The 23312-nt window shown below is 40.1% G+C and overlaps 1 protein-coding gene across 2 annotated transcripts in view; it reads left to right on the top strand.

The window, feature by feature from the left end:
* pdzd2 (PDZ domain containing 2) overlaps positions 1-23312 on the top strand; it is a 420957-nt gene that overhangs the window by 338313 nt on the left and 59332 nt on the right. For both annotated transcript variants that reach the window (XM_043687429.1, XM_043687436.1), the window contains 3 exons: positions 1521-1621; positions 17125-17296; positions 21499-22313. In XM_043687429.1, the coding sequence (XP_043543364.1) occupies positions 1521-1621; positions 17125-17296; positions 21499-22313 (1088 nt within the window). The remainder of the gene's footprint in view (positions 1-1520; positions 1622-17124; positions 17297-21498; positions 22314-23312) is intronic.

Raw genomic sequence — 23312 nt, 5'->3', positions numbered from 1 at the left:
TATGGCGGAGGCGGAGGAATTGGGAATACGGGATGGCATTTTTCCAAGTGGTAGGGTGGGAAGAGGTGTAATCCAGGTAGCTGTGGGAGTCGGTGGGTTTGTAGAAAATGTCAGTGTCAAGTCGGTTGTCACTGATGGAGATGGAGAGGTCCAGGAAGGGGAGGGAGGTGTCAGAGATGGTCCAGGTAAATTTAAGGTCAGGGTGGAATGTGTTGGTGAAATTCTGTGAGCATGACCTTAACGTCCACAACCACCTGATGAAGGAGCGGTGCTCCAAAAACTAGTGCTTCCAAATAAATTTGTTGGACTATAACCAAGTGTTGTGTGATTTTTAACTTTGTCCACCTCAGTCCAACACTGGCACCTCAAAGTCATGTTTGAAAATAGAATTTATCAAATTGAATTGAGAAACAGGATGGCCTGAATTTCTGGCCTAGATCATGGGTGGAGTGGGGTATATCCTGTGCCCAGATTTTATAGACAAGGTCGGACGCCCTCAAAATATTTTAAGAAGGAAGCCTAGGCCCTAACCTTATTTTAAATGCAGATGTGAAGTGAGTATTTCAGGTGGGATGCAGCTGGTCAAACCACTCGGCTTTATGCAAAAAATAATTTATTTTAAACACTACAGTTAAAACACAACCAAAAGAAAGTGGAATTTAGAATAACTTTACAATTGGAAAACATAACTGACCCAATACAGCAACTTAACTAAGGAACTGTTCCATTCCAGTAACATCCCATAAACACACCCCTTGGAAAAAAGGTATTTAAACACAGATTCTTAAGGCAGGTGGGAACAACATCCAAAGAGATTTCAGAGAAAGTCAGTCAGGAATCATTTGCTGTAGGTTGTAACCTTTCTGGTCTCCAGAATCTTGTGGCTGGCACAACTAAACTAAACCTGAAAACACCTGTACTGGGAGAACTGGCCACTTCCCTGCCAATTGTGAAACTAGATTCTTCCTAGACCCCTTTGCGCCTCTGCCTTTACAATATCTCTTAAAAAAAAACCTAACCTTGTTAAAGTGACAGCATCATCACATAGAATTTGAAGAAGGACCAGAGGAAGTAATTTCTCTTGATCTACCCTAGTGATTTTTTGATACCTTACTTAGATCATTGCTGAATCTTCTAAATGAAAGACTATGAGCCTATTTATGTGACCTGTTGGGTCATTAAGTATCCCTTTAAACCCTTATATTAGTCTCATCAGTACACACTATATTGTCCTCTAAGACCCAGTTTCATGTATATTTTCAGAGGTTCACAGCCCAAAACTGAACATATTATTGTACTAGTATGAAAACCAGTGCGAATGAGGCATTTTTCACATTGGCATGATTCCAGTGCAGGCTGCCAAGATTTTTTTGTACTGCAAGATTCTTCCTATAGAAATTTGCCAATATAAGACCAGTGAATAGTTCAAGATGATAAAATGGGAATGGTCCTGATTTATTGTTCAGAATATTTACAGAGGATACATTTATAAAGTTCATTTATATGTTCTTTGCCCACAGGGTTATCATCAAAGAGTCCATCACCTAGTGTGAAATCCAAGCAGGGTGATGGATCTTCTCTCAGTTGGACAATGAAACGTTTTCTGGAACCCACAAGTCGGGTAAGTGAAACATTTTCTATAGTTTTGCAGGATGATAGTTATTGTAACATCATTAGACATGATCTCTGCAAAAGCTTTTTACTTAATGGTTTTATTCTATTCAATATTAATCGTAAAGCATAATTAAAGTTTCTTGCTGAGTTACAAAATTGTATAATTCTATCACGTCAGTCAGATGCAGATGTTCATTGCTTCCACAGTTACTGGTCTGTGAAGAAGATTGAACATATGCAGCCGATACAATGAATTAATAGCCCAATTCTGAATCAGCACTAACTTATAGCAGTTGTAGTTAGTGAGTGTGAAGCAACTCAAAGGCAATTCAGTAGTTGAGGGGTGTTGACATAATGAAATCAGACATGTTTTCATGTTAAGGACAAAGTAGGAATTTAGAATAAAGGTTTTATACTTTGTTGTAGATGACAGTTCGAAATCAGAGCAGAGGTGAATGTGCTGAATATCTACTCTGCTCCCATTTTCCCAGATACAACCAGAATCATACAATCTGTATTAAGATAGAATTAATTTATGTGTTTTGCTCAACCTGCTTCAGTGTTAACTGATGAAAACAAAAATCTTTACTATATGATACAAACACATCTTTGTGCACCTTGTCATTCACCAATAAAATGATTCTTTTAGTGGAATTTATCATTTTAAATACCTCAAATAGATAAATACTTAATATTCTAAATTTACGTGAATATAGACAATAGACAATTGGTGCAGGAGTAGGCCATTCTACCCTTCGAGCCAGCACCACCATTCATTATGATCATGGCTGATCATCCTCAATCAGTATCCTGTTCCTGCCTTATCCCCATAACCCTTGATTTCACTATCCTTAAGAGCTCTATCCAAATCTTTCTTGAAAGTATCCAGAGACTTGGCCTCCACAGCCTTCTGGGGCAGAGCACTCCATACACCCACCATTCTCTGGGTGAAGAAGTTTCTCCTCAACTCTGTTCTAAGTGACCTACCCCTTATTTTTAAACTGTGTCCTCTGGTTCGGGACTCACCTATCAGCGGAAACATGCTTCCTACCTTCAGAGTGTCCAATCCTTTAATAATCTTATACGTCTCAATCAGATCCCCTCTCAGCCTTCTAAACCCAAGCGTATACAAGCCCAGTCGCTCCAATCTTTCAGCGTAAGATAGTCCTGCCATTCTGGGAATTGACCTCGTGAACATACGATGCACTCCCTCAATAGCCAGAGTGTCTTTCCTCAAATTTGGAGACCAAAACTGCGCACAATATTCCAGGTGCGGTCTCACCAGGGCCCTGTACAGCTGCTGAAGGACCTCTTTATGTTTATGTGACCTGTTGTGTCATTATGTGGGCCTTTAAACATCTCTAAGACCAATGTAAAACCAAGATATTTTCAGAGATTTTCTCCTCAAAACCAAATCTAGCATTGAACTAGGATGAAACCCATTGTTGTTGAGGTATATTTTCACATTGGGATGATATGAGTGCAAATAATTCATGGTACTCTAGTTTTACTTGTCAGTGATGCATTTGAGTTCTTCAATTCCCAGTTATTCAGTTAGATACATAGGTTATGCAACCCTCTTTTGTTTCATTAATCAGATTTCCAACATTTTAAAAATTTGGATCTTGTCCTTCTGTTCACTTTGTATCCAATATAGCAAATTTATTGAACTCGCTAGGGCTTCTTTGGTTAAGTGCAGCATCCTGTTTGGATCTGAGCCAACAAAAAACCAAGACGACATCATGTTTAAGCACTGGGTGTGTGTTACATTAGCTAACCTCAACTGAAATCAATAATAGTGTTTTACTGTTGAGTACGCTGAGGTGCGTAAGTGTGAAATGTCATATGAGCCTTAACCTTTGCTGCTATCAGTTCACTCCTGCTGAAAGGCAACCAACATGTTCAGTGCTCAGGCTCTTACAAAGAAAAACATTTTGCCAAGATTCCGGCATTCAGTGGAACGAAGCAATGGGCAGGGAAATAAATTCATACCTTGTTTGTAAAGGGAAAATTGGTTTAAAACTTTCTTGATCTCAATAAAGTGAAGCTTTTCCTTTTCACTCGTGTGATGTGGGCACTTTGAGAAGGTGGTGATGAGCTGCCTTCCTGAACTGCTGCAATCCATGTGCTGTAGGTAGAACCACAATGCCCTTAGGGAGTGAATTCCAGGATTTTGACCCAGTGACAATGAAGAAATGGTAATATATTGCCAAGTCAGGATGATGAGTAGCTTGCAGGGGAACTTGCAACTAATGATGCTCCCATGTATCTGCTGCCCTTGTCCTTCTGGGTGGAAGTGGTCATGGGTTTCAAAGGGTGTTGTCTAAGGATCTCAAGTGATTTTCTGCAGTGCATCTTGAAGATAGTACCTACTGCTGATACTGATCACCGTGATAGATGGTGTAGATGTTTGTGAATTTGTTGTCAATCAAGCAGGCTACATTGTTCTGGATGTTATCAAGCTGAGTGTCAAGAGTGCTGTTGGAGATATACCCGCCCAGCCAATGGGAACATTCCGTCACAGTCCTTGTAGCTTGTGTACTGGCTTTGGGGAGCCAGGGGGTGAGTTACTCAATGCTGTATTTCTAGCCTCTGACCTAAAACTATGAATGTATAAGACAGTGTATCTGACCCCATCACCACCCACAATACTGGTAAATTAGTATCTCTGCTGGTAGATAACGTGATCTTATTTCTTTTAAAGCTCTGACTGATCAGAGACAACACAAAAACCTGAGATCATTTATGGTTACAGCAGAGAAGATGGCCATTTGGCCCTTCACATTCATGCCAGTTCCCTATGAGAACAACTCAGTATTTTCCCCATTGCCCTGTAGTTTTTTAAACTTCAGATAATTATCCAATTACCCTTTTGACAGGCATGATTGAATCTGCCTTCACCACTCTTGGGCATTCATTCGAGATTGTAATCACTTGCTGTAAAAAAAAGATTTTCCTCATGCTGCCTTTTTGATTTTTGTTATTCACCTTAAATTTGTGTTCTCTGGTTCTGCCAACAGTTTCTCCCTACCTGCTCTTTCTGTATCTGTTCATGATTTTGGACATTGTTAACAAACCTCATTTTCAAGCTTCTCTTCAGAGAGAACAGCCCCACCTTCTCAATCTGTCCAAATAACTGAAGTCCCACATCCCTGAAACCACTCTCATTTATATCAAGATTTGAATGAGAATATAGGAGGTATGGTTAGTAAATTTGCGAATGACTGCAAAAGTGCCGGAAAAGTGAGGAAAATTATCTGAGATTATAAAGGGATGTTGATCAGTTGGGCCACTAGACTGAGGAGTGACAGAAGGACTTTAATTTAGATAAATGCAAAATGTTGCATTTTGGTGAGAAGAACAAGAGCAGGACTTACACAGTTAGTGGTAGGGCGCTGGCAAATGTAGTAGAACACAGAGACCTAGGGTGTTCAGGTACATAGATCTTTGAAAGTTGCATCATAGGTAGACAGGGCAATTAAGAAGACATTTGGCATGCATGCCTTCATTGTTCAAACCATTGAGTGTAGGAGTTGGGACATCGTGTTGCTGTTGTACAGGACATTGGTGAGGCCATTTTTAGAGTACTATGTACAGTTCTGGTGCCCTACTGCAGAAAGGATATTATTAAATTAGAGAAGGTAGAGAAACGATTTACAAGGATCTTACGGGATTGGATAAGGAGTTATAAGGAGAAGCTGAATAAGCTGAGACTTCTTTGCTGGAGCATAGGAAATTGAGGGGTAACCTTAAAGAGGTTTTATAAAATCATGAGGGGCATAGATAAGGTGGAATAGAAAAGGTCTTTTCCCTAGAGTAGAATTCAAATTTAGGGGGCATATTTTTAAGGTGAGGGGAGAAATATTTAAAAGAGATCAGACGGGCAAATTTTTCACACAGAAATTAGCCTGTGTAAAATGAATGAACCATCAGAGGAAGTGTGAATGTAAGTTTGCTCACTGAGCTGGAAGTTTCATTTTCTGACGCCATACTAGGTGACATCAGCCTCCAGTGAAGTGCTGGTGTTATGTCCCATTTTCTGTTTCTGTGTTTAGGTTTCCTTGGGTTGATGATGTCATTTCCTGGGTTGGTGATGTCATTGCCTGTTCTTTTTCTCAAAGGGTGGTTGATCGGGTCCAAATCAATGTGTTTGTTGTTCGAGTTCCATTTGGAATGCTATGTTTCTAGGAGTTCTTGTGCATGTCTCTTTTTGGCATGTCCTAAGATGGATGTGTTGTCCCAGTCAAAGTGGTGTCCTTCCTCAAGTGTATGTAAGGATACTAGTGATAGTGAGTCATGTCTTTTTGTGGCTAGTTTCCTGGTGTTTAGCTTTCTGTCTGTTTGTCCAATGTAGTGTTTGTTGCAGAGGACCAATCAGAGGAAGTGTTCGATGCAGGTACAGTTACAACATTTAAAAGACATTTGAATAGGTACGTGAATAGGAAAGGTTTAGAGGGAAATGGGTTAGGAGCAGAGAAATGGGACCAGTTTACTTTGGGAGACTTGCTAGGCATGGACTAGTTGGATCGAAGGGTCTGTTTCTGTGCTGTCTGACTCTACAGGGATAGAATTAGGTCATTCAGCCCATCATGCCTGCTCTGCCATTTGATCATGGCTAATATGTTTCTCAACTCAATTCTTCTGCTTTCTGCCTGTAACCCTTCATCCCCTTATGAATCAAGACTTATGTCTGACTTAAATATACTCAATGACATGGCCTTCACAGCCCTCTGCAGCAAGGAGTTCCACAGATTAACCACCCTTTGTCTGAAGAAATCCTTCCTCGTCTCATCCCTATTGGAAGGATGTTGCAAAACTTGAAAGGATTCAAAAAAGATTTCCAAGAGTATTGCCAGGGTTGGAGGGTCTGAGCTATAGGAAGACGCTGAATAGGTTGGGGCTGTTTTCCCTGGAGCATCAGAGGCTGAGGGGTGGACCTTGTAGAAGTTCATAAAATCATGAGGGGCATGGATAGGATAAAGAGACTAAGTCTTTTCCCTGGGGTGGGTAGTCCAGAAGTAAAGGTGAGAGGGGAAAGGCATAAAAGAGACCTAATGGGCAACGTCTTCATGCAGAGGGTGGTGAGTGTATGGAATGAGCTGCCAGAGGAAGTGGTGGAGGCTGGTGCAATTACAACATTTAAAAGGCATCTGGATGGGTATATGAAAAGAAAGAGTTTAGAGTGATATGGGCCAAGTGCTGGCAAATGGGACTAGATTAGATTAGGATATCTGGTCGGCATGGGCAAGTTGGACCGAAGGGTCTGTCTTTGTGCTGTACACCTCTGACTCTATGACGAAAGGATTGTCTCTCCGTTCGGAATATGTGCACTCGGGTCCTAGTCTTTGTTATGGATCAGGCCAGACTCCCTCAAAATATTTTAAGAAGGTAGCCAAGGCCCTAATTTTTTCTTATTTTAAGGCAGATGTGAAGTGGGTATTCCAGGTGTGTTTAGCTGATCAAACCACTTGGCTTTGAGCAAAACAAAATGTATTTAAGCACTATAGTTGAAACATAGACAAAAGAAAATGGAATTTAGAATAACTTAACTGACCCGATATACTAACTAAGACTAATTAACTGTTCCAATCCAGTAACATTCTATAAACACACCCCTTGGCTAACGGGTAAATTCAAACACAGAATCTTAAAGGCAGGTGGAAACAACTTCTACAGAGATTTCAGACAAAGCTCAGAGTTCTTTACTGAAGCTTGCAATTCCCCTGGACACTCACATCTTGTGACTGCTACACCTAAAACAATCCAGAAAAAACCTGAACTGGGAAAACTGGGCACTCTCCTTCCATTATTAAACTAGACTCCTCAGCACTTCTACCTTTACAACATCTCTTGTAAAAAACCAAGGACAAAGTAACCTTTTTAAAGTGACAGCATCGTCACAGTCAGTCAAACTAATGGAAGCATCTTCTCCACATCCACCCTATCCAGGCCTCTCAGTATTCTCTAAGTTTCAATGAGATCCACTCATCCTTCTAAACTCCATTGAGTGCAGACACTGGCTCTGGCAGAACCTAAACTGGACATCAGTGAGCAAGGTTTTTTTTATTATTCATTCATGGGATGTGGGCATCACTGGCTAGATAAGTATTCATCTGTGCATCACTAATTGCTCAGAAGACAGTTTGGTGTCACATGTAAGCCAGACCAGGTAAGAGTGGCAGGTTTACTTCCCTGAAGGACAGTAGTGTTCCAGGTAGGTTTTTCTTTCCTGATAATCCAATGGTTTCATTGTCATCATTGTTGTTGGAAATAAAGTGCAGCTTGATAGCATTATTGTGATGACATCTTCCATAACTTTACTGATGATAGAGAGTGGACTGATGGGGCAGTAATTGGCCAGGTTGGATTTGTCCTACTTTTTATGTACAGGACATATTTGGGCAATTTTCCACATTGTCAGGTAGATAACAGTGTTGTAACTGGAAGAGCTTGGCTAGGTGAGCCTCAATTTATGAAGCACAAGTCATCAGTACTATTGCTGGAATGTTGGTAGGGCCCATTGCCTTTGCAGTAATCAATGCCTCCTGCCGTTTCTTGATATTGCATGAAGTGAGTTGAATTGGCTGAAGACTGAAATCGGTTTTGCTGGAGACCACTGGAGGAAGCCGAAATGGATCATTCATTTGGCACTCCTGGCTGAAGATTGTTGGGAATGATGAAGCCTTATCTTTTGCACTGGCTCTTTCATCATTGAGGGTGAAGATGTTTGTGGAGCCTCCTCCTCCAATGAGTTGTTTAATTGTCCACCGTCATTCATGACTGGATGTGGCAGGACTGCAGAGCTTACATATGATCCATTGTTTGTGGGATTGCTTAGCTTTTTCTGTCACTTGCTGCTTATACTATTTGGCATGCAAATGGTCATGTTTGGTAGCTTCACCAGACTGACACCCCATTTTTACATGTGCCTGGCATGACCTCCTGCACTCTCCATTGAGCCAGGGTTGATCCCTGGCTTGATGGTAATGGTTGAGTGGGGAAATGCTGGGGCATGAGGTTGCAGATTGTGCTGGAATACAATTCTGCTGCTGTTGACAACCCATAGCGCCTCATAGTTACCCAGTCTTAAACTGCTCGATCTGTTCAACATCTATCCCATTTAGCACGGTGATAGTGCCACACAGCATGATGAAGGGTGTTTTCAATGTGAAGGCAGGACTTCATCTTCACAAAGAAACTATGGTAGTCACTCTTACTAATGCTGTCAAGAGCTGATGGATCTGCCATGGGCAAATTTATAAGAATAAGATCGAGTATGTTTTTCTCTCTTCTTGGTTCCCTCACCACCTGCCACAGACCCAGTCTATCAGCTATGTCCTTTAGGACCTGACCAGCACAATTAATCATGTTGTTACTGAGCCACTCTTGACGGTGGGCATTGAAATGTCCTACCGAGAATACATTTTGCACCCTTGCCACTTTCAGTGCTTTCTCCAAGTATTGTTCAACATCAACGAAAACTGGTTCTCCAGTTGAAGGAGAATGGCATGTAAGAGTCAGCAGGAAGTTTGCTTGCTCATGCTTTTCTTGGTGCCGTGAGACTTTATAGTGTCTGGAGTAACATTTGAGGACACCCAGGGTAACTCCATTCCTACTGTAGCACCATCTCTGCTGGCTCTGTCCTGCCAATGCGACAGGACAAATCTAGAGCTGATGATGATGGTGTCTGGGACATTGCCGGTAAGGTATGATTCTGTAAGTTTGACTACGTCAGGCTATGGCTGAACTAGTCTGTGAGACAGCTCTCCTAGTTTTGGTACAAGCCCCCAGATATTAGTAAGAAGGATTTTACAGGGTGTTTCTGCTATTGTCTTTGCTCTTGCTTAGGTCTATGCCAGGTGGTGTGTCAGATTTCATTTCTTTATTGAGATTTCATAGGGTAGTTCAGAGTCAACCACATTGCTGTGGGTCTGGAGTTACATGTAAGCCAGACCGTGTGAGGATGATCGATTTTCTTCCCTGAAGGACATTACCAAACCAGATGGGTTTTTCTGAAATCAGCAATGGTTTCATGGTCTGCAGTAGATTTTTAATTCTAGATTGTTATTGAATTCAACTTCCACTATCTACTATTCAAGCCCAGTTCCCCAGAACATTAGCTGAGTTTCTGGATTAATAGTCCAGCAATAATATCTGTTACAGTGCAGTTGTCAGATTTTGGACTTACATTTACTTCTAAATCAAAGATCAACTCAATCACCTTTAACTTAAAAGTAAAACTTATGATGGGTAAGCCTTCCAATTTTGAGGCAGTAAAATGTTTCACTTTGTACATTCCTGTTTGATAGCTATTCAAGATAACATGCAATAATTGTATAATCTCTTGTAGTGATTCATGCGTTGCTATGACATGATAAACATTATTGGACTTTTATAACTTCAACTCCAGACACTGAATACAGACACTGAGTGGCTCTGGCAGAACCCAGATCTGTTGTAGAATGGTTAATAAGATTTTAGTAGAACTTCTTCCAAGTATTGCAGTGTATGATTTAGTTCTGTTTGAATGAGTTAATGTTATTTGAAAATAAATGGTTAACTAGACTAAAGCAAAATACTGTGTGTGCTGGAAATCTGAAATAATAACCAAAAGTACTGAAATAAGAACTAGGAGCAGGAGTAGGCTGTCTGGCGCTTTGAGTCTGTTCCGCCATTCAATAAGATCATGGCTGATCTTTTCATGGCCTCAACTGCATGTACCTGCCCTCTCACCCCTATCACTTAATTGCTTTACTGTTCAAAACAAAATCTAGCTTAGCTTTAAAAATGTTTACTGAAGTAGTATCAGCTACTTTACTGGGCAAGGAATTCCTAGATTTACAACCCTCTGGGTGAAGAAGTTCCTTCTCAATTCAGTCCTCAATCTGTTCCCTCTAATCTTGAGGCGATGCCCTCTTGTCCTAGTTTCACCTGCCAGTGGAAATATCCTCTATTACTTCTCTTATCTATTCCCTTCATAATTTTATATGTTTCCATAAGATCCCCCTTCATTCTTCTAAATTTCAATGAATATAATCCCAGTCTACTCAGTCTCTCCTCATAAGCCAACACCCCCCCCCCCCCAACTCCAGAATCAACCTAGCGATCCTCCTTTGCATCCCCTCCAGTGCCAGTACATTCTTTCTCAAGTAAGGAGACCAAAACTGCATGCAGGACTCCAGGTGTGGCCTCACCAGCACCCTGAACAGCTGCAACATAACCTCCCTGCTTTTAAATTCGATCCTTTTAGCAATGAAGGATAAAATTCCAATTATACTTCCTAATTACTTGTTGTACCTGCAGGCCAACTCTCTGTGATTCAAGCACAAGGATTCCCAGGTCCCTCTGCATAGCAGCATGCTGCAACTTTTTACCATTCAAGTAATAATCCTTTTTACTGTTACTCCTATCAAAATGGATGACCTCACATTTATTAACATTGTATTCCATCTGCCAGACCTTTCCCCACTCACTTAAAGTATCTGTGTTACTCTGCAATGTTTCACAGTCATCGGCACACTTTGCTCTGCCACTCCTCTGAGTTAAAAATCACACAACACCAGGCTATAGTCCAACAATTATTTGGAAGCACTAGCTTTCAGAGCACTGCTCCTTCATCAGGTGATTGTAGAGAATAAGATCATAAGACAGAGAATTTATTAGCAAATGTTTACAGTGTGATGTAACTGAAATTATATCTTGAAAAAGACCTGGATTGTTTAAGTCTCTCATCTTTTAGAATGAACATGTTGGTTTCAGTTCTTTAATATGTAAATTGCAGAATTTTTTTCACATTCTCAGGTGAACTTTAACAATTGGTGTCACGTCGGCCCAGATAATGCATTGAAGGTGTGAGGTGCCCTGTGTGAGGCTGTCTGTGCCAGAATGTTCAGACTGATTCTAATCTAAAAAACGCATATACAGAATCTTACATGGATTCATGCAGTTTTTGAGCAAAATAAAATGTAATTCTGCAAGTACAAATTTATCCCACAAATTTATATGTGTGTGTGCACGTACATGTGGGTGGGTGTGTTGGGGCGTTATGAATGACTGTGAGAGAGTGCGTGTATGTGTCTGAGTGTGAGTGTAAAGAGATTTAAGTCTGTGAGACGGTGCGTATGTGCTTGAGTGTGGGATGATGAAGGAGCAGTGCTCAAAAAGCTAGTGCTTCCAAATAAACCTGTTGGACTATAACCTGGTGTTGTGTGATTTTTAACTTTGTACATCCCAATCCAACACCGGCATCTCCAAATCACTCATCTTAGAGTCATCTGCAAACTTTGACACACTACGCGTGGTCCCTAACTCCAAATCATCAATATAAATCGTGAATAATTGCAGTCCCAGCATTGGTCCTTGAGGCACAGCATTAATTACTGATTGCCAGCCAGGATAGGACCCATTTATCCCCACTCTTTGCTTCCTGTTAGTTAGCTAATCCTCTAACCCGGAACGCCATGCATCTTTATCTTATGCAATACTCTTCAATTATCATTATTCTTTTTCAAGTAGTCTTCAAGAAGAAACATATTCAATTTAAAATGTTAGCTCTGTTTCTCTCTTCACTCATTGAGCCAGGGATTTCCCTTCTTATTCTGGTTAACTAGAAATTTAATATATTCTGCTTCTGCCTCTGGAAGTTTATAAAAAGTCTGAACTGATGGGATGAAAACCTTCTCTTCCTGCTAACTGTAGGAAGCCTATATGCAATAACAGCCGCAAAGAGTATGTAGCTACATTACAAACTGTTCACAAGTCTATCATAAATTAGCAACCTTCTTCACCATTGTTAACAGCTAACCCGAGAATGCAACTTTAAAAAAAAGGGTTTTGTGATTTACACATGAAAGAAGTGAAACTATCACTGTATCACAGATGAAAGGCTTAACAGACAATCAATTCTTCAATGTATAATTTCAGTTACATCACACTGCAAATTTTTGCTATAAATTCTGTGTTACGATCGAGCCCTCCACAATCACCTGATGAAGGAGCGTCACTCCGAAAGCTAGTGTGCTTCCAATTAAATCTGTTAGACTATAACCTGGTGTTGTGTGATTTTTAACTTTCTTCAGAGAGGCCATTGTGTCTGATATGGGATGGCTAACACTGGCAACAATGAAGGTTGCTATCATTGGAATTAAAGCATTTTCTTTAAATACAGAAACATTTATTGACATGTAGTTTCTTGTTTGTACATTAGTTAACATGTTTAATGCTAGCACTATGTGCCCAAAAAGAGATTTGTTGCATTACCTAACATTGATAACCCACTATTGATGGAAAGTTCACTTAAAAATATGTTCCAAACTATTCAAGCAACTGGATAATATTTGGAATGTAGACATTAATGGACCAAATGGTCTACTTTTGCTCCTATTTTCTATATTTGAATCTTAAGAGATGCGCACGTGAGAGATTTTGTAAATAAAGATTTGATGAACCTCAGATTCAGTGGGGCTCAGACTCACAGGACTACAAGATCCTCCCTCCCTCCCTTACACTATCAGCAGCCCGCAAGATGAAACCTACCCAGTTACACATTGAGTGCAGGCCTCTTCTGCCATCTGGCAAATTGATATATTTACGAGACGAGGCCCTAAATTGAGAATTAATTGCCTCTCTTCATGTGGTACAGCTAATAGAACTTGACCTTCTAGAGAGTAGTGAATCTGTGAAATTCTTGACTACAAGGGGCTGTAGAAGATGGGTCAATGCTGAAATAGATGTTTAAATAGCCAGAAAATCAAGTGTTATAGGGAAAAGGCAGGAAAGTGAAGTTGACGATTATATCTGAAGTCTGTTTTTTGTATAAAATTGCCAAAAGAATTTAAACACAAATAAAATTTTTTTTTTGGTTAGTAAAGTAGGAAAGACACATATCACGTGGAAAATGAACCTAAATGGAATATTTAAGCAAAGGGACAAGGTTTACTAGACAAATACCTGGAATGAACAGATTACCTTGCAAGGAAAGGTTAGATGGACTAGGCCTGCATCCTCTGGAGTTTAGAAGAGTCAGAGATGACTTAGTTGAAAAATGCAGGATTCTAAGGGGACTTGACCGGTTGGATGTTGAAGATTCCCTGTTGTGGAAGAATCTAAAACTAAGGGCCATGGTTTAAAAATAAGGAGGCACCCATTACAAACAGAGATTAAGAAACATTTTTTCTGTCTGGGTTGTGTGTCTTTGGAATTCCCTTCCTCAAAATATAGTGAATGCAGGATCTTTAATTATTTTTTGGGCAGAGGTAGGCAGATTCTCGACGACCAAGTGAATGAAAGAATTTTGGTAAGAGTTGAGGCTAATGTCAGATCATCCATGATCTTACTGATCAGCAGAGTAGACTCAAAGGGCCGTGCGGCCTATTTTAGATTCTTGTTCAAATGTTCATGTTTATCAGACCAGCCATGATCTCATTGAATGGCAATGGGCTGAATGGCCACCTTTTGCTCCTATGTCTTGTAGTCTGACTTATGCCTGACTATTTTCCCACTGGTGGTGGCCCAGAAATTTCAGCCTAGGAATCAGCTTGACTTGCCTCTAAATTGTCTGCTGTGTATTTATATCTTAATGTGTCTTGAACCATCATTGGACAGTGTACTCAATGTGAAGCATGAATAGAGCATCAAACTTTTTAAGCATGAGTTGCCCTTAGTTATATACTTTAGTTCTGGAGATAAAGAGGAACTTCTTCACTTAAGTGCCAGTAAATCTTGAAACTCTCTACCCAATAGGGATGAGGAGATCCAGTCATTGAGAATATTCGAGATGAATTTGAGAGATTTTTACATAATAAAAATATCAAAGTGTATGCAGATTGTGTGGAAAAAGGTATTGAGATAGACAACCAGCCATAATCTTGCAAATGGGAGAGCAGGAGGGTGAGACTGAATAGTCTACTCCTGTTTCTATTTCTTATGTTCCTCTATTAACCATCTCTTTCCCCCCATCTCCATTGATAAATAGATTTGTATTGAGATAATCAAAAGTTTTAAAACTGAAATATATTCTCAGTTCGTCATACATGCTGATGGTGGTTTTTATGGAGGCATGTTTTGGTTCACAATTGTTTAGCATATTTGAGTGAAGTGAACACAGGTTATGTGAGAAGTGAAGGAAACTACCAATAATGAGGTGCTACTAACTGTGTACCAGGTTTTTCAAAGTTGGTCTCACAGTTTGACCTGTTGTCCCATAAATTAAACAATTCTCCCTAATTTTCGTTATCTCAACAGCCCAAGGGAGACTGAACTTGGAAGTCTCCTCTTCCACTTGCCTTTTTGTTTCCTTAATCATGTGCATAGTGGCTGATAGTCATCAGGCTCATCATTCCCCATATATCTCCAGCTCTTATGGCCACTCACAACCCTGGTCCCATGGCTGAAGAGTCCTTTACTTTGTAAGACTCATGCTACAGTATTTTCTTGTACCCTCCCTGAAAACACTGGAGTCTGAGTTCTGGATGTTAGCCATGGATTAATCAGAGGGAGGGACCTAGTGATAAATTAATACAATCCTAACAAACAGAGAGAGAACAAGGTACTCCAAGCACATGCTCAGCAACAGGACAAAACAGTAATATTTACTGAGAGAAATTTGCTGTCATCAAATTACTAAGTGGCATCAGGAGACCTAAAGATACTCACGTAGTGAAATTAAGAAATTTTTGGCATGGGTTGAAAGTAACTGCAAAAAATGAGCCGTACATCATGTTCTTATTTTAAAAAGACCTGCAAGCTTTGAATCATCCAATTCATGTTTCACTTAAACACTTATTGTTGGAGTGGGATATATAGTAACAAACTCTCTTAGGATCTTTAATCAAAGGCTGAGTAATGAATACAATTAGACAGTGCTACTCTGTTGTTGCCAGACTTAGTACATTTCACTCAATGGTGAAAAGATTGGTAACTGTACTCCTAAATCACACCCTTTTATAATCAGATGAAGGTCCGCTTATGCAACCTTACAAAAGAGTATTGTGTATCTGATTAGAATATATAGGAGAGATTTTCCTCTTTCCTGTACCTTGACGACATCCTGTTTCCAGGTGCAGGATAAAAGAACAGAGAGTTCTTATCTCCAGTATCCGCCCCCATATTTGCTGAACAGAAATTTTATAGGAACCTTAACTTGTGTAACTGGGCTTGTGTCTGCAGAATTAATATTCCGATCTCACCCATCCTGCCTCCCTTCTACTTTACAGAGAAGGTATCAAAAAGCACCAGCCTGTGTGTCTTAGAGGAGACCAGTGTGGGATTGTTTTATTGATTTTGTCCTACGGTGTTCAGTTTGGTCTGCAAATTGCAACATATTAATCAGGGCCATTTTTGACACTCAGTGATTGCAATAATGAAGATATCACACTTAACAGTTAACATTTGAGGCCTGCATCATCACTTTCTGGCAATAACCAGCACAGGCACATACTCTGAGTCTTACTTTTAATGAAAGGTTTCCTGGGTTGCAACATGCTGTAGGTAGGAATTTTTATGAATAGCAATAAAAGTAAATTAGTGAGAGAGTGATATGGGCCAAAGTTGCAGTTGACTTTTTCATTAAAGCTTGAATCTTAGGGTGGTTACAGCACAGCAGGAGACCACGCAATCAGTTGTGTCCATGCTAGCCTTGTGCAAAAGCAGTTCAGCTGTCCTATATCCTTGTCCGATAGTCCTGCAAATCTTTTCTCTTCCACTAATTATCCAAAAAAAAGGCTACAGTTGAGACTGTCTCTGCCACACTGTCAAAGAGTACATTTCAGATCCGAACCATTCACTGCATAAAATAAATTTTCCTCATGTTACCTTTGTTATTTTGCCATCCACCCAAATTTGGTTCTTGAGCGTTCTACCAATAACAAGAACAACTTATAGCATCTTACACAACACAATTACTCATACAATAATGGAGTTTTATAAATCAAAGTGTGACATAGGCACGTAAGGAAATAATAGGTCAGATAAACAAAAGCTCGCACAAAGAGGTAGATTTTAAAGAGTGTCTTAAAGAAGGAATGTGGTAGAGATGTAGGTACAGGTATGTTTCAGAGCTTATGGCCAAGTATCTGATGAAACAGCCACTTATGGTAGAGCAGTTATAATTGAAAATACCCATGAGGCCAGGATTAGAGGAATGCTAATATCTCAGAGAGTATTATGTTGGAGAAGAGACAGATAGAGTCAAGACCATTGAAGAGAATTGAAAACCAGGATGAGATTTTTATTGACAATCTAAGGTCTCAATTAATAACTCTCAAAAACATCAAGTATTTTCCCAGTCATGAATTCCTGCACTGACTCTGATCATTTAAATAGTCTTCCTATATCATGCTTTAATCTCTCAAAACTTTGTCATGAATTTCATAATTATTGTGTTGGTAAGGTGACATGAAGTAAGATGGAAGGAGGATAATGTAGAGCATAAACATTGCAGAGACATGTTGGATCGAAAAGCTTGTTTCTACAATATACTGTAATTTTTCGTCTAATCCTGTTCTCTTTCAGCAAGGGTCACTGAGTTCAGAAACGGAACTCTCCCAGTACTTTTCCCACCATGTTCCCAGCCAGTCGTCACTCTCAGACACAATGTTAACAGCTTCCAGTGAGGAAGAACACCTGCGGCAGAAGAGCACAAGTAACTCTTTAGATGACAGTGTTGTTTCTCCTCTGAATTCAGGTATGACTTATTCTAACTATTGTTTCTTAATGATACTGGGATGAAATCAGAAATCAGAGGATTTATTTTCTTGGAGTTGGTGGGGGGGCGCGAATCAGGGGAGAAGGCCTAGTGGTATTATCGCTGAACAGGTAACTCAGAGATCCAGGTAATGTTCTGGGGAGATGAGTTCAAATCCCTTATACTTACTTCTAAAACGTAACAATCCAGTTTGAGGCCCATTAGTGCCAGGTTAAAATTGACTCCACGATCTTTGTCCAACCTATCAAAGAGGCTTGATTTGAATCTGAGCATCCTGATCTGAGGAAGACCCCAGTGAAATGCTCGTGTTGACTGATTCGTAGAAAAGTTCTGAGAGAGTTTTGCTTCTAAATAACACTTTGATTCTGATTGACTCCTGTGTATTTCTAGCTGTTCTTGTTTCAAAATTTACCATTTCATCTCTTCTGTTTAAATAATAGTTACAGTTAATAATTTTCCTAATTTTGTACTGAGCTTTGCACAAACTAAAAACTTATGGGAATATAGTTTGTGAATCAGAAAATGCAAGAAATGAGAACAGTAGATGTCTCTTTGACTAATTCATAGCAACATAGAAAATAGGAGTAAGAGTAAGTGATTCCTCCCATTGAGCCTGCCCCACCATTCAGAATGATCATGGCTGATCCCATTCTCTCCCTATTTCATTGATGTCTTTGGTTTAGAAATATTTCTTAAATCTATGGACATCTGAGAAAGAAATGTTGGGATTATGAGCCATTTTCCTGGTACTATCTGTGGAAGATATGGGAAAAAGCAAGGATTATCATTAACTAGAAACGCACCAGAAATAGCCAAAAAAAAAATTGGCTACAAGATAAGGTCAAAGAGTGGGAATTTTGCAGCAACTAACTCACCACCTGAATCTCCAAAGCCTGTCCACCATCTACAAAGCACAAGCCAAGTGTCTGGTGGAATACTCTCCAATTGCCTGGTTGAATACATCTCCAACATCACTTAAGAAACCCAACATCATCCAAAAAAAATCCCTGCTTAGTTAGCACACATTCACTAATTTAAATATTCACTTCTTCCATCATGGCATAGAGTGCTATCTACAAGGTGAACTTACCAATTAACCAGGGCCCTTTCAGCAGCACCTTCCAAACCCACGGCCTCTACCATCTAGAAGCACAAGGCTTCAGACTCATGGGAAGACCATCAAGTGCATGTTCTTCTCCAGGCCATACAGCATCCTGACTTGGAAACAAATGCTGCCCCTTTGCTGTAGCTGGGTCAACATCCTGGAAGTCCCTTCCTAACAACACTGTAGGCGTAACTACACTGCATTGGCTGCAGTGATTCAAAAAGACGTCTTAACCACCAACTGCTCTAGGACATTTAGGGATAGCCAACAATTGCTGATCTTCCATGATAGAATTGAAAAAAGAGGTGGGAGCTGATGGGACCAATTTTACTTTCTCCCCCATGAGATATAGAAAATGAGAGGGAAAGTATGTTACTTCATAGGATTGTCACAAGAGTTTCATGACTTCAGTTGAAGGGCAGTTGAGGACCAGCTTAACCTGTCAAAAGGATTAAAGCAGCCTTGGTCAATGTAGCCCTGAAAATAGCAAAGGCTTTAATAGTAGGGATTGAACAAAGTCCTTCTTCTAACTGATGGATTGTTAGGCGTACAGTAATTTTTTTCATTATAGGCAATTAGAAACAGGAGTAGACTATTTCAACTCATCAAGCCTGCTCACGACTGATCGTTTACAGTTGGTTCTGCTGTAACATGAGTTTCTTCAAGAAAGATTTTGACCATTGTTTGTAGAATGTGAACTTTCTTTACCTGTATTGGCTATAATACGATTCCAGCCACATTAGTTTAAATGGTGCCTCTATTGCGCAATTTTCTTATAACATGAGATCGCACAAGAACAGAACTATCGCGTTATATCAGAACTGACTGTACTTTAACACACTTTGCTATAGAACCACCATATCACATGATTAATTAGATTCAGAAGACTCTTAATTTCCATCTTGAATGTGGTCAATGATTGACTTTCGACAACTTCTAGGGTAGAGAATTCCAATGATTCACTGCCTTCCAAGTGAAAAAATGTCTCCTAATCTCAGTCTTAAATGGTCTACCCCTTATTTTAAGGTTACATGCCCTGGTTCCAGATTCACCAGCCAGCAGAAACATCTTCTTCACATCCGCTTTGTATGTGTTTGCTAAGTTTCAATGAGATCACCTCTTATTATTTGTAACTCTAGAGAATGCAAGCTTAGTTTCTCACCATGAAACATATCTGCCAACCAGAAATAGTCTGGTGAACCTCTGATCCACTCCCTCTAAAGCAAATATTTTCTTAATTACATGCAGAGACCACAATTATACACAGTGCTACAGATGCAGTCACACCAGTGCTCTATAGAATTGCAGAAAGTCATAGAGTCATAGGATCATACAGCCTGTAAACAGACACATCGTCCATGCCAACCAAGTTTTCCAGATAAACTAATCCCACTTGCCTGCATTTGGTCCATATCCCTCTAAACCTTTCCTATTCATGTATCTATCCAAATGTCTTTCAAATGTTGTAACTGTATCTGCATCTACAATTTCGTCTGACAGTTCATTTCCATACACAAACTATCCTCCTGTGTGAAAAGGTTGCCCCTCAGGTTCCTTTTAAATCTTTCTCCTCTCACCTTAAAAATATGCCCCCTAGTTTTGAACTCACCCACCCTAGGGAAAGGACCTTTGCTATGCCCCTCATGATTTTATAAACCCCTGTAAGGTCACTCCTCAACCTCTTACGCTCCAGTGAAAAATGTCCCAGGCTATCGTCATAACTCAAATCTTCCAATCCCAGCAACATTCTCATAATTTTTTTCTGAACCATTTCCAATTTAATAATATCCTGTACTGAACATAGCCTCACCCATGTCCTGTACAACCGCAACATGACGTCCCAACACCTATATTCAATGGACTGAGCAATGAAGGCAAGCATGCTAACCACCCTGTCTACCTGTGATGCAACTTTGAAAGAACTATGTACCTGTACCCCAGACTTATCATTAACTGTATAAGTCCTGCCCTTGTCTGTTTTACTAAAATGCAGTACCTTGCATTTATCTAAATTAAACTCCACCTGGCACTCCTCAGCCCATTGGCCCAATTAATCAAGATCCCTTTGTAATCTGAGATAACCTTCCTCACTGCCTCACTGTCAACTATGCCACCAGTTTTTGTGTCATATGCAAATGTAATAACCATGTCTCCTAAATTCTCACCCTAATTGTTTAGTGGACCCAGCACTGATGTCTGGTCAAAGGCCTCCAGTCCGATAAACAACCCTTCACCACCATTTTCTGCCCCTTACTATCAAGCCAATTTTGTATCCAATTGGCAAGCTATCCCTGAATCCCATGTGATATAACTTTCCTAATTAGTCTACCATACAAAACTTGCCAAAGATTTTACTAACATCCATGTAGACAATGTTTTCCACTTTGCCCTCATCATTACTTTTGGTTACATCCTCAAAAACTCAAATCAAGTTTGTGAGACATGATTTCCCACTCACAAAGCAATGCTGACTATCCCTAATCAGTCCTTGCCTCTCCAAATGCGCATAAATTCTCTCTTTCAGAATACTCTCCAACAACTTAGTAATCACTGATGTCTAATTCACAGAGCTACATTTCCCAGGCTTCATACAGCCTTTCTTAAATAAAGACACTACATTAGCCACCCTTCAATCCTCTGGCACCTCACCATGTCTTTGAATGATGCAAATATCATTCTAGGGGCCCCACAATTTCTTTACTAACTTCCCATAACATCTTTGCTCAAATTCTCTTGCAATGAAGATGATTATACTGTTAGTTTTTCTAATTTTCTGCTACAGCTTTTACAAACTCATGAACGGGACACCCAGGTCACTTGTGACAGCAGTACTTTCCAACCTGTCACTAATTGATAAATACGCTGTCTCACTGTTGGTAATGTTACATTTACTTACTTTATATTCCATTTGCCATGTTCTTGTCCCTTCCCTTAGCCTGTCCAAGTCCCCTTTTCATCCTCACAACTTATATTCCCACCGAGTTTGGTCATAATTTGTCTTAACTTTTCTTTAAGGAAATAACTTGGTGGGTACTTCCAAATGAATATAACAAAAAAAATTTACATGTATTTTTAGTGCCCAAGGAAACTGGAGTGCCGAAGCCAGAGGTGTCCTCCATGTCCCTCAGCAATGGGAAATCTGTTGTACCTAAGAACAAACACATGGAATTGGCTCGACAGGTCAGTCCAAGTGAGAGCCCCAAATCCATTCGCAGCCCTCTTCTACGGCAGAGAAGGGTCATTTGCTATGATGACATCAGTGATGATGAAGACTTTGTGAAGGTTGAGGATAGCGCTCGACTCAAAATGCTTCAAATCACACAGAAGATGCCCGAGGAAGACTCAGGAATTATTATAGCCACATCTTCTGTTGAAGTGGATGATTTAAGCCAAGATGGTGAGTTGTTGAGAAATGTCAGCAGCAATGGTGCCCTACCTCAGTACGGCAGCTCATTAGAGTCTGAGGACAGTTCAATGGAGCAAATGGTTGACTCTCCCTTCATGCCACTTAAATTCTTTGAATCATCCAGTTCCACTGACACTAATCATAGCAACCTTGTGATCAAGGAGTCTCAGGTGGAGTCCAAGCGATCACCCAAACTTGAACACAAAGCTGTCACTCGAGTGAAGAGCATGATGAGCATTGAATGCCCACCAAACCTCTTGAAGCAGAAGAATGAGGAGCATCATTCCCCTCCCACCAAACCCACTGCAAGGCCACTGCCTCATAGCAAAAAGACTGAGATGGGAGACACCTCAGTAATGTGCTGCACAGAAACAATACATCTCACACGGGAAAAATCAGAATCATTTGGATTGGATTTGGAAATCAAGGTTTCTCCTTTAAGAGTTCTGATAAGAGGCTTACAACCAAGTGGAGCAGCTGAGAGAGTAAGTTAACAGTTTACTTGTTTGTTTCATTATTTATAATGTATAAATAAATTAACCTACTAATTGGGAAATAACGCTCAAACTACCTGGGAATTTAGTAAATCTAAGTGACAATAAAAAGGTGAAAATATGGAATAAAAACTGAAAGAACTGCGAATGCTGTAAATCAGAAACAAAAGCAGAGGAGTTCTGAGCAAGGGTCACTTGACCTGAAATGTTAACTCTGATTTCTCTCCACAGATACTTCCCGACTTGCTAAGCTTTTCCAGCAATTTCTGTTTTTGTTTCAGGTGCAAATATGCGTTTGTTCCCTTAGCCGGTATTAAGAATAATGCAATTAACGTAACTGAAATATTGTAAATGCAGATCATGTGATGTTTGTTTGTGAAATGTTCATTGTTTTATGTTTTGGTTACACATCATCTCTGGTATTGCAACAGAGTGGTTAAACTGGCAACACTGAATCACTTCTATTTGCAACAGCAATGGAGGGCTGGATTTTACCATGCTGGGAATAGGTTAGAAGAGGATTGGGAGAGCTTGTGAAATAGCACAATGGGATGAGGATTGGAAAATTGCCCATTGCCTTAAAACTGCCATAGTGTGCTGCCAGTGGTGAGGAAAGTCACATTTCTGCCTTGTAGATGTTGGACAGGCTTCAGAGGGTCAGGGGTTGAGTTACTCGCTGCCATATTCCTAGCCTCTTACCTGTTCTTGTAGCCACTGTGTTTATATGGCTCGTCCAGTTCAGTTTCTGATCAGTGGTATCCCCAAGTTGTTGTTAGGGGGGATTTCAGTGATAGTAATACCATTGAACGTCAAGTGGTGATGGTTAGATTGTCTCCCTTAGGAGATGGCATTGCCTGGCATTTGTGTGGCACAATTGTTACTTGCCACCTTTCAGCCCAAGCCTGGATATTGATCATGTCTTGCTGCATTTGGACATGTACTGCTTCATTATCTGAGGAGTTGAGAATAACGCTGAACATTGTGCAATCA

The sequence above is a fragment of the Chiloscyllium plagiosum genome, chromosome 1, assembly GCF_004010195.1.
Source record: "Chiloscyllium plagiosum isolate BGI_BamShark_2017 chromosome 1, ASM401019v2, whole genome shotgun sequence".
Taxonomy (NCBI): domain Eukaryota; kingdom Metazoa; phylum Chordata; class Chondrichthyes; order Orectolobiformes; family Hemiscylliidae; genus Chiloscyllium; species Chiloscyllium plagiosum.
Note: the sequence above shows the minus strand (reverse complement) of the source record. Positions and strands in the feature narration are given on the sequence as shown.